Genomic DNA, 13,041 nt, shown 5'->3' with positions numbered 1-13,041 from the left:
TGCCCCCGGTAGGGTGGCATATAGCAGTTGAACTGTCCGTCAGTATGTCAGTCAATCCGTCCGTCCGAAACAAAACTTTAACATTGGCCATAACTTTTTAAATATTGAAGATAGCAGCTTGATATTTGGCATGCATGTGTATCTCATGGAGCTGCACATTTTGAGTGGTAAAATTTCAAGGTGAACATCATCCTTCCAGGTCTAGGGATTGAAAAAACAAATCCAAGGAAAGTAATAAGCTTTAAATGGACATAATTATCTGACCTGCCAATTTTTTTTATTTTTTTTAAATAAATCAAAGTGGCGCAGTAGGCAGCATTGTTTTTCTGACAAACAAATCGTGGTAAAAGGTCAAGGTCATCCTTCAAGGTCTAAGATCAAAAATACAAATCAAATGGAAGTAATAAGCTCTAAAGGGAGATAATTATTCAATATTGAACATAGTATGCATGTGTATCTCATGGAGCTGCACATTAAGTGGTGAATCTACAGTCACGGTAGTGGCTTTTAATTATTTGCTACTAAAAATAGAGAGTGGCTTTTAATTATTTGCTACTAAAAATAGAGATTTGTTAGAGACAATTATTTTCATGGGAAGTAATTTATATAATTATAAATCTCATATATTTTCTTACCAAGAATTTAACTTCTTTTCACAGTTACTGTACAGATTTTTTATTTGGATTATTTATAACTCAAATTAATAATTTGTCAAAGTTTTTTTAATGATATAATTATCATATCTTTTCTCTACTAATTTGTGAATGGTAGGGTTCATTACATACCTCTGGACTTAAGTTTATATGTACATGATGAACTCTGGCTATGATCTCTTTGATAAACCACAGGCCTTGGTTGTCAGTGATGTCTGACTTGGTCATTTTGACTGTCTACAGACCCCCCCCCCCCCTCCCGGTTGGATTGGACAAAATCCAAGAGAAGTAATAAGCTTTAAAAGGAGATGATTTCTATACCTGCCAAATGATAAATAGAAATTTTATTTCAAAGTGGCGCAGTAGGGGACATTGTGTTTCTGATGAGCACATCTCTTTTAAATAAACTCCGACAGGGCTTCTACTGGGGATATTTGTGTTTATAAAATACAGCATCTTATTTTGGCATACAATTGAATTAGTTTATTAAAGCTGATAATGAATTGTATGTGTAACAAGTAATGGCTTAATCGTAGTGTAGACCACCTAATTGATAAGTATTGTAATTTATACCAATGCTTGGTTTGTTTTCCTTCAGGTGTAGCCAATCGCACGAGGATTGAGAGCTGGGACTGCACGTTTGCTATGGACTGGCAGATGATTCCTGCCACCACAAACACCCAGTCAGCTGGTATGTTACAATAAGTAGCTTGTGGGGTTAGCTGGTAGGGATGTATGAGTGGTGTACCCAGTCAGCAGGTGGGGGGGGGTTACTAAGTCAGCCATTAGGTTACACTCCACTAATGTGTGTGTGTGGGGATACTTAGTCAGCCATTAAGTTACACTGCATTAACTTGGTGAGCTGGAAGTTTACAAAGATGCGCATGTTTGTGAATGTTTACTTGGTCAGCTGGTATGGCACACGGCAGTAACATTTGTGTTTGCGTTACTTAGGGTTACTCAGTGAGCTTGAAGGTAACCAGGCACTAACTTGGTAGGATGGGATATACAATTTACCAATAAGATTACACTTCACTCGTGTATTTGTTTGGATTGACTCAGTTAACTTAATAAATAAAATTGGGTGTCCATTTGGTTATAATCACCCAGCATATGGATAAATGTAAGCAATAAAATATTCATATGCGTGTTCTATTTTATTATCCCCACGTCTTTCGGAGAAAAAGTGGGGATATTGTATTGAAGTGCGTCTGTCCGTCCGTCCTGGCCACCTGCTCCTCCTACACTATTAGCACTAGAACCTTAAAACTTACATGCATGGTAGCTATGAGCATATGTGCGATGGTGACAGTGACGGAATTTTTATCTGACCCCTGGGTCAAAAGTTATGGGGGTTGGGGCGGGGCCGGGTCAGAGATTTTCACTCATTTTTTATGTTATTTTACATTAACTTCTTCATTTCTGCACCGATTTACTTCAAATTGATATTGAGCCTCTCTTATGACAATAAGGTAAATCTCAACTATGCATGGCCCCAAAACCAACCCTGGGGCGCCCTGGACACATAGGCCACGCCCACCCAAAATTGCCTTTTACTATAATTTCTTCATTTCTACACCGATTCACTTCAAATTGATACTGAACCTCTCTTATGACAATGCAGTTAATCTCAACTATGCATGTCCCCATTACCAACCCTGGGGCGCCCTGCCCACATTGGCCCCACCCACCCAAAATTGCCTTTTACTATAATATCTTCATTTCTACAACGATTCACTTCAAATTGATACTGAACCTCTTTTATAACAATGCAGTCAATCTCAACTATGCATGGCGCCATAACCAACCCTGGGGCGCCCCGCCCACATAGGCCCCACCCACCCAAAATTGCCTTTTCCTATAATTTCTTCATTTCTACACCGATTTACTTCAAATTGATACTGAACATCCATTATGACAATGCGGTCAATCTCAACTATGTATGGCCCCTTTACCAACCCTGGGGCGCCCCGCCCATAATAGGCCACACCCACCCAAAATTGTCTTTTACTATAATTTCTTCATTTCTACACCGATTCACTTCTAATTGATACTGAACTTTTCTTATGACAATACGGTCAATCTCAACTATGCATGGACCCATTACCAACCATGGGGCGCCCCTGGGTCAAACATGCGGTGTGGGGATACGCGTCGGCCTCTGCTGCGCTTTTTCTAGTTGAGTAGTGTGTTCTATTTTATTGAGTAGTATAGTTGTTGTTTCTTGGCTTGCCTATAAAGAATTTATATAAATATTTAAAATTAGAGTAAGAAGAAACATATACAGTCAAACCTGAATTCATCGGTCATTCAAGGGAAATGACCAAAGTGGCCGTTGTCCACAGGTGACCGTTGAATTTGGATCACAATTTTAAGAATGTTGGTCAGTTGGTAGTATTGCTATGTCGTTACCCCACCCAGTCATTTGCATACAGTGTAAAACAAATGCTCATTGCCGTTAACAAAGCATAATAACAGCATTAACTTACGTGTGTATATTGAATAATACAGAATAATATCTTTTAGATTGATTTAATTTCATATTGTTGAATTAGAGCAATGACTATCAACGCTGGTATAATTGTTTACTCATGCATCTCGTTCATTCAGTAAATAAAGCTTGTTACGTGCCGTTGACGTCACGTCCGTAAAAGTCTAAAAAGCGGATTCGGTGTCATAACCCGATAGTTTGGTGTAATTGTACCATTCTAATTCAAAGAAAAAGACGCAAAAAAGTTTCTTAAAATTTATTCGTACGCAAACATCACACAAAAAGCATTTTCATTCTTCAGTCTCATACAAAATACAAACATTCATTCATTTTTATCCAAGAAAAACATAGCACATCATGCACAAAAAAAGAAGATAACTGATCACGCAAAAACTTAAAAACACACACAACCATTATCAGTCGCTACAATCAAAACAATACATTCCACGCTAAAAAACTCGCTTATCTTCTTTTGAACACTCATTGTTATTCCGTGATTTATTATTCCGCTTGCTTTGAAAAAATGTTGTGTACGCTAGAAAACTCTTTTAAAGAATGATCCGAAAATATTATTTTTAAATCAATACTCAATGTTGTAAGTACAATGTACTAATTAGCGGTCATTTAATTGGCGATAATTACTTTAAACATGTCACAAACTCTGACATATTTTCTTTTGAAGATACCCCCACAATTATCCCCGGAAAAGAAACCTCAACACCTTATTATTTGTTTACTCGCAGCGGGCCGCTTTTATAATATCAAAGACAATTACCGCTTTCAGGCGCTTTAACCGCAAAATAGACGGACAATTGATGTGCTGTGTTTTTAATTTTCGCGACCCGAGACCACTGACGCATGACCGTTGATTTTAGGCCAAACATGAATTTCGGAGTGGAATATAGTGGCCGTTGGCCGTTATGGCCAGGTGGCCGTTAAATTCAAGTGTAATATAGAGTGTTTTTCGTCGGGAGGATTCCAGACTGACCGTTGTCTGCAGGTGACCGGTAAATTCAGGTGGCCATAAGGTCAGTTTCGACTGTAATGTATGGAACATGCTAATTACTAGATCATAACTTTAAGGGACAGGATTTTGTATTGCTAAATAATATTCTATTACAAATTTTATTACTCTAAGATTGTTGACATCCTTATTTTAAGCTTGATAACACATACTTCACATGGAAATCAGTTTTGTTCCAAATTATAAACAACACTATTCTAGGGAAAACTGGGCTAAATGTATGTGCTTAAAGTTTCGTCTCAGATTAGCCTGTGTAATTCTCTTTTATTTATTGGAAAATGGAAAATGTCGTGCAGACTGCACAGGCTAATCTGGAAGAACGCTATTTGCACATGCATTAAGTCCCAATTTTGCAGAGCAATACTTAAAAATATTCCTTATTATTACAGCTGAGCTGTTGTCTGGCTTCTTCTCGTACTGGAGTGCTTTCAACTTCCCAGAGAACATTCTGCTGACTCGCACTGCTCAGGAGATCCCATTCACTTCATTCTTTGACAAGTCCAACATGGCCGATCCCAGGCTGAGGAACTTTAAGGTATAACGGTGAACTCAGATTCACATTTTACGCGTTTGTTATTATTAGAGAATAAAATAAAAATTAAAAAAAACTTTTGATAGTTTTAAGTTTATAGTGAAATTGGCTCTATGCAACAAGCGTAAAACCAGAACAGCCTGCATATTACAGGTTTTATGCTGGTTTTCACTTTTCTTTTGAGTGGGAAAGGGTTAATTGTGAACTGACCCCCTAGGGAGATTGTTTATATGTCTGTTTATTGTCCCCCTACCGGTTTCACCGGAGGGGACTTATGGTTTGGGCTCTGTGTATCTGTCTGTCTGTATGTCTGTCTGTCTGTCTGTGAGTCTGTCTGTCACACTTTTCTGGATCCTGCGATAAATTTAAAAGTTCTTAATATTTTTTCATGAAACTTGCAACATATATAGATGGCAATATGGACATTATGCACATCATTTCATTTTGTTCCTACGTCAAAAATTGTGGTTGCTATGGCTATGGCAACCAAACATTTTTAAAAATTCTGAAAATAGTGGAATTTCTGACAAATTTTGGAGTCGGTAGGGGACCATATTGCTTGACAATAGCCTTGTTAGTCCCCTACCGGTTTCACCTGAGGGGACTTAAGTTTTGTATCTGTCAGTCCGTCACACTTTTCTGGATCCTGTGATAACTCTTAAAGTTCTTAATATTTTTTCATGAAACTTGGAACATAGATAGATGGCAAAATGGACATTATGCACGTCATTTCATTTCGTTCCTACGTCAAAAATTGTAGTTGCTATGGCAACAAATAGTCTAAGACTAGAAATACTGCTGAAAATGGTGGTTTTTCTGGATCCTGCGATAACTTTTAAAGTTCTTTTTTTTTTTCATGAAACTTGAAACATGGATAGATGGCAATATGGACATTATGCACGTCATTTCATTTCGTTCCGCCGTAAAAAATTCTGGTTGCTATGGCAACAAATAGACTAGAAATACTGCTGAAAATGGTGGTTTTCTGGATCCTGCGATAACTTTTTAAGTTCTTAATATTTTTTCATGTAACTTGAACATGGAAAGATGGCATTATGGACTTTGTGCACGTCATTTCATTTCGTTCCCACGTCCAAAATTCTGGTTGCTATGGCAACAAATAGACTAGAAATACTGCTGAAAATGGTGGTTTTCTGGATCCTGCAATAACTTTTAAAGTTCTTAATATTTTTTCATGAAACTTGAAACATGGATAGATGGCAATATGGACATTATGCACGTCATTTCATTTTGTTCCTAAATAAAAAAAAATTGTTGCTATGGCAAAAAATATATACATATAAAAATCTGGAATTTCTGACAATGGTGGAGCCGGTAGGGGACTTACATTGCTTGACAATAGTCTTGTTTATCATCAGGGTTCGCACACGGCTTGAAAAGCGCTTGAAAACGAGTCCTTAGGCTTGAAAAGCCCTTGAACTAAGGTTGGCCTTGAAAAAGTGCTTGAAAAGTGCTTATTTCATGTAAAAAAGCCTTGAAAATGTCTATTTCTGTTCAAAATTACTTTTATCATTGCCACGAATTTTAATCGTTCTTAAGGAAAATATTACGAAAATTTATCATAAATTCCTTTGCGCAAAAAGTTGAGTACGAAATATAAGTTTTGTACACTATTGGGTACGAAACGTTAAGTGTACACGTCACAGATTATGTGTACTAGGTCAGAGGTTCTCCGTTGTGATTTATTTTCGCGAGTCAAAATGCAGCGATGGGGTAGTGTCGTTTCAAAGCAGAGTGGTTAACTGAATATTCCTGGCGCTACTTTCTGGTCATAAACACTGATGAAATGCAGAAAAATGCTTAAATAATTACCACTTATACGAAACGTCAACATTCTTTAAATATGAATATTCATGGCGCTATTTTCTGGTCATAAACAAGTTGTCAAAATGACGTTTATCGTTATGTTTTGCGCGAAACTTATGAATATTCCTGGGTACAGAAAACAAATGACATTCGAAAAGCACAATGTTTGGTCTATATGAAGACCATTGGTGTCGGGGGAATGGGGAAAAGCGCTTTGAAAAGCCACTATAAAGAGGAAACCCACAAAGAAAACATGAAATTGAGAAGCAAACAGGGTTCCTGCAATGTGTTTATGGTGAAACAGGAAGGTACTATTGTTAAAACTGTTGAATCTAAAACAGTCATAAACAACAACAGCCCTGTGAAATACAAAATGTAATAGTAACTGACTTATGTTTAAATAAAATGAACTAGTCTGTTTGATGTGAGCATAGAAAGAGACAATGTGTTTGTTTATAATAACTTTAAAAAGTAAATACATATGTGAGACTCATTGAGTTAAGGATGGATAACGTGTATTTGTATGTAATAAATAACATGTATGAGTTATTGTGAAATAAGTTTAATGTGTTCAAGCAAATAAATTATATATATGTTAATCGGCCTTGAAAATGAAAATTTGGCCTTAAAAAGTCCTTGAAAAGTGCTTGAATTTAGGTTTGAGATTTCTGTTTGAACCATGATCATGCTGTTTTCAAAAAGCATAACTTTATTATTGAAGGGTTTCATACAATGTTCCTGGCCAACTAGGTCAGTTGGTTGAGTACTGGATTACATATTTGACAGTCGCAGGTTGAATTCTTGCGCGGTGTTGTGATCATTTCATTAAGTTATTTCTACAGATACAGACATGCCTATGTAAATGGCCTAATGATGTAATTTTGGTTTGTCATTGTGCTTCTGAAGCTTGATTTTATTTTTAAGAATGACTGTTCATAAAAGCTAGCAGGATTTTTACACATTTTGAAGTGTAATCCAATTATTATTTTGGCAGACCTCTGCTGTGAACATTCAAGACCCGTTTGTTCTGAACCACAACATCACACAGAACGTTAATGAGAAGTCGAGGGAGGTGATAGTTCGAGAGTTCCGTATCGCAGCCATTAAAACCTCCGTGTGGGGCAACGATGGGTTCTCCATGAGCAGCTCTACTGGGGTGAGTGTAACACTGATTTATGCCTGTTTTTTCACCCAGGACTTTGTATCCAACATTTATGAAGAGCCGTAAACAAATCATAAAAACATAAGCATGGTTCAATTGTAAAAAATGGAATGCTGTCTGTAAGGTCGAAGGTCACCAAGGTCACATTCTGTGTGATGTTGTGGTGCTCTGGGAGCACAGGGACTAATGCATATGTGTTAGCTATCTTCCCTGATTAGACTGCATTCTACAGGGACGACACTTTACACTTGCATGGTATTTTTCGTTTAATGGAAGTCTTTCCATAGAAGAATTAATGTTTAGGTGGAAAGAGTCATCTGCAGTTGGCTAATCTTGAACAACTGCACATATATGCTAATTAAGTCCTCATGTTTATGCTCAATATACTCAGACCTCTGCATTGCCCTTGAATGTTTAGTAGACTGGTCCCAAGGACCAACATCAATGCCTGTTAGCCTGCCAGCGTAGTTGGAGGACATTGTTGCAGGGGGTGGCTTGATTGACTTGTTGAACATGTTTCAGGGGTTGGTTTGATTAACCTCTTGAACATGATTCTGGGGGTGACTAGATTCACCTGTTTAACATGTTTCTGGGGGAGACTTGATAAACCTGGTGAACATGTTTCAGGGCGGAGACTTGATTCACCTGCTGAACACGTTTCAGGGGGGTGACTTGATTCACCTGCTGAACATGTTGAAGGGGGGGGGGGACTTCATTTACCTCTTGGAATATGTTTCATTGGGATGACTCAATTCATCTGTTGAACATATTTCAGGGGGGAGACTTGATTCACCTTTTGAACATGTTTCAGCTCAGTTACTTTATTCACCTGTTAAATATGTTTCAAGGGGGGGGGGGGGGTGACTTGAATCATCTGTTAAACATGTTTCAGCTAGTGACTTGATTCACCTGCTGAACATGTTTCTGGGGGCTGACTCGATACACCTGTTGAACATGTATCAGCTAGTAACTTGATTTATCTGTTTAACATGTTTCAGGGTGATGACTTTATTCACCTGTTGAACTTTTTTCAGGGGGGTGACTTAATTCACCTGCTGAACATGTTTCAGGGGGTGACTTGATTCATATGTTGAACATGTTACAGGGGGGTGACTTGATTCACCTGTTGAACATGTTTCAGGGGGTGACTTGATTCATCTGTTGAACATGTTTCAGCCCAGTGACTTGATTCACTTAGCGACCATGTTTAAGGGTGTGTGACTTAATTCATCTGTTGAACATGTTTCAGGGGGTGACTTGATTCACCTGTTAAACATGTTTCAAGGCGGTGACTTGATTCATCTGCTGAACATGTTTACGGGAGTTTGACTTAATTCATCTGTTGAACATGTTTCAGTGGGTGACACGATTCACTTAGTGACCATGTTTCAGGGTGTGTGACTTAATTCATCTGTTTAACGTGTTTCAGGGGGGGTGACTTGATTCACCTGTTGAACATGTTTCAGGGGGGATGACATGATTCATCTGTTGAACATGTTTCAGGGGGGTGACTTGATTCATCTGTTGAACATTATTCATGGGGTTGACTCGATTCACCTGTTAAATATGTTTCCGGGGGGTAAGTTGATTGATTCACCTGTTGAACATGTTTCAGGGGGGGGGTGACTTGATGCACCTGTTGAACATGTTTCGGGGGGGGGGGGGGGTAACTTGATTCACCTGTTGAACATGTTTCAGGGGTTGGTGACTTGATTCACCTGCTGAACATGTTTCAGGGGGTGACTTGATTCACCTGTCTAACATGTTTCAGGGGGATGACTTGATTTATCTGTTGAACATGTTTCAGGGGGTGACTTGATTCATCTGTGGAACATGTTTAGGGGGGGTGGGGTGACTTGATTCATCTGTTGAACATGTTTCAGGGGGTGACTTGATTCATCTGTTGAACATGTTTCAGGGGGGGATGACTTGATTCACCTGTTGAACATGTTTCAGGGGGTGACTTGATTCATCTGTTGAACATGTTTCAGGGGGGATGACTTGATTCATCTGTTGGACATGATTCAATGGGGTGACTTGATTCATCTGTTAAACATGTTTCAGGGGGTGACTTGATTAATCTGTTGAACATGTTTCAGGGGGGTGGGGTGACTTAATTCATCTGTTGAACATGTTTCACGAGGTGACTATTCATCTGATGAACATGTTTCAGGGGGTGACTTGATTCATCTGTTGAACATGTTTCAGGGGGGGGGGGGGGGTGACTTGATTCACCTGTTGAACATGTTTCAGGGGGTGATTTGATTCACCTGCTGAACATGTTTCAGGGGGGGATGACTTGATTCATCTGTTGAACATGTTTCAGCGGCGTGACTTGATTGGGTGACTTGATTCATCTGTTGAACATGTTTCAGGGGGGGGGGGAGAGACTTGAGTCACCTGTGAACATGTTTCAGGGGGTGACTTAATTCATCTGTTGAACATGTTTCAGGGGGGTGACTTGATTCACCTACTGAACATGTTTTAGGGGGGGGGGGTGACTTGATTTACCTGTTGAACATGTTTCAGAGGGGTGACTTGATTCATCTGTGGAACATGTTTAGGGGGGGTGGGGTGACTTCATTCATCTGTTGAACATGTTTCAGGGGGTGACTTGATTCATCTGTTGAACATGTTTCAGGGGGGGGATGACTTGATTCACCTGTTGAACATGTTTCAGGGGGTGACTTGATTCATCTGTTGAACATGTTTCAGGGGGGATGACTTGATTCATCTGTTGGACATGATTCAATGGGGTGACTTGATTCATCTGTTAAACATGTTTCAGGGGGTGACTTGATTAATCTGTTGAACATGTTTCAGGGGGGTGGGGTGACTTAATTCATCTGTTGAACATGTTTCACGAGGTGACTATTCATCTGATGAACATGTTTCAGGGGGTGACTTGATTCATCTGTTGAACATGTTTCAGGGGGGGGGTGACTTGATTCACCTGTTGAACATGTTTCAGGGGGTGATTTGATTCACCTGCTGAACATGTTTCAGGGGGGGATGACTTGATTCATCTGTTGAACATGTTTCAGCGGCGTGACTTGATTGGGTGACTTGATTCATCTGTTGAACATGTTTCAGGGGGGGGGGGAGAGACTTGAGTCACCTGTGAACATGTTTCAGGGGGTGACTTAATTCATCTGTTGAACATGTTTCAGGGGGGTGACTTGATTCACCTACTGAACATGTTTTAGGGGGGGGGGGGGGTGACTTGATTTACCTGTTGAACATGTTTCAGAGGGGTGACTTGATTCATCAGTTGAACATGTTTTTTTTGTTTTTGTTTTTTTTGGGGGGGTGACTTAATTCATCTGTGGAACATGTTTCAGGGGGGGGGGTGACTTAATTCACCTGTTGAACATGTTTCAGGGGGGGGGGTGACTTGATTCATCTGTTGAACATGTTTCAGGGGGGGGGTGACTTGATTCACCTGTTGAACATGTTTCAGGGGGGGGGGTGACTTGATTCATCTGTTGAACATGTTTCAGGGTGGTGACTTGATTCACCTGTTGAACATGTTTCAGGGTGGTGACTTGATTCACCTGTTGAACATGTTTCAGGGTGGTGACTTGATTCATCTGTTGAACATGTTTCAGGGGGGGGGGGGGTGAATTGATTCATCTGTTGAACATGTTTCAGGGGGGTGACTTGATTTGTCTGTTGAAGATGTTTCAGGGGGGAGACTTGATTCACCTGTTGAACATGTTTCAGGGGGAGACGTGATTCACCTGCTGAACAGTGAAGTGCCAGAGATCATTCTGATAGAGGACAAGGAGAAGGAAGAGGCCATCCTGGAGAAGGGACGCATGCCCAGAAACATTGGCGAGTATGAGTTTGAGGTAAAATATGAACCTGTGTCATAATACTCTCTGAATATTAGCTTATGTTGAGTTTATGTGACCCTCTTCATGATAACATGGGTCTTAGGCTTAAAAAGGCCAGATAAGCTCCAGACCAGCCTGCACAATCACACAGTCTGGTCAGGAGTTATGTAGTCTGCTATAACTTCATGCAAGGTTTCATGGTCTCTTTACAGACAGGGAAGCTCCTCACAAGACTCTGGAGCTTGGCTGGCCTCAAGTGTGATAAAACCCATTTTATCAGGACTGGGGTCATATTCTAGTGCTTAATAATAGCAGAAGAGGTTTAAATTTGAGGTTCTATGCCAAGTATATAATTATTCCCTCCACCCCACTCAACCCACTTCTGGCTACTTAGCTTTTGGTGAATTTATATTTCAATGGCAGATGATACTATATGATAACCCAGTAAATATCAATAAAAGCATGATCCTTTGACAAGCAAAAAAGGCTGGGATTTTCTCGAAATATTCATGTGTATTATGATAGATAAACACCAATGATATATGAAAATAAATCATTAAAAAATCATGTTATTAAGTATCTGAAGCCTTTGATTTCAATGTTCAAAAGTCTCTGTCTGATTTGAACCATACATATTCCATTAGATATGTACACAAATTATAATTCAAGGATGTTATCTGCTGCAGATTGAGTTGAAGCCAACGATGCTGACGCCCAAGTTCCTGAAGATTCTACAGAAGGGGACATCAGGCAATGTTAAGCTGGAGTGGTGCAAGAGAGTTTCAGCCTTTATCCTACGTGTACTGAAAGAGGTCCGAGAGTTGTTAAATGCAATTTGCATTAAAACAGAATATAGTTTCTGCAATTCAGCAGGAACATCTTGATTATGAAACATACAAATAAAATGCTTTGCTTCAAATGGGTGATTAAATTAAGATGGATTTTTTTTTTAAATTGCTGATAATATTGACCAAAATGCCTTTAACATAGTCATTTTGTGTTCAAATTTAGTCATCTTCTGTTCAAAATAAAGCTTATATTAAAAGTGGAATTTGATGTTGCAATAGTGGAAAATATATATACTTTCTGAGAAGGGGAATTATGCCAAAAGTACCTGGAATGTCCCAAATGTCTGAAGTACTCACCACAGATCTCGCTTCTATACATTTAAACCATTTTCCTGTTTATGTTTATGCACCCATTTTTTTCAAAAATTACTGTGTAATGGGAACTCCTAATTTTTGGGCGGGCGGGCTGCTTAAAATATTTTTCTGTAGCATAACTTTGTCCAGCATGGATAGATGGAAATATAACTTGTCATAAGTAACCACTAGGATCAGACTAGGTGTTGCATGCAAGAACTAAGTTTGTTTGCCTAAGGTCGAGGTCACAATGCAAGGTCAAAAATTAAATTAAGGAAATATGTACTTTTCACTATCCAGTCCAAGGCTAAGGTCTGTTTGAGAAATTACAGGATAAATATCATACAAGGTAAGACTTTTATGAATCTGGTTTT

The 13,041-nt window shown here is 39.1% G+C and overlaps 1 protein-coding gene across 1 annotated transcript in view; it reads left to right on the top strand.

Moving 5' to 3' along the window:
* The window catches only part of LOC127878345 (speckle targeted PIP5K1A-regulated poly(A) polymerase-like), a 78,469-nt gene that overhangs the window by 45,701 nt on the left and 19,727 nt on the right, over window positions 1–13,041 (top strand). Inside the window, exons 11-16 of the mRNA XM_052424872.1 lie at window positions 1,252–1,344; window positions 4,558–4,703; window positions 7,522–7,683; window positions 8,465–8,504; window positions 11,377–11,540; window positions 12,212–12,337. Of these exons, the coding sequence (XP_052280832.1) occupies window positions 1,252–1,344; window positions 4,558–4,703; window positions 7,522–7,683; window positions 8,465–8,504; window positions 11,377–11,540; window positions 12,212–12,337 (731 nt within the window). The remainder of the gene's footprint in view (window positions 1–1,251; window positions 1,345–4,557; window positions 4,704–7,521; window positions 7,684–8,464; window positions 8,505–11,376; window positions 11,541–12,211; window positions 12,338–13,041) is intronic.

This window comes from Dreissena polymorpha, chromosome 4 (assembly GCF_020536995.1).
Source record: "Dreissena polymorpha isolate Duluth1 chromosome 4, UMN_Dpol_1.0, whole genome shotgun sequence".
Lineage (NCBI taxonomy): Eukaryota > Metazoa > Mollusca > Bivalvia > Myida > Dreissenidae > Dreissena > Dreissena polymorpha.
This window is presented reverse-complemented; position numbering and strand designations above follow the sequence as displayed.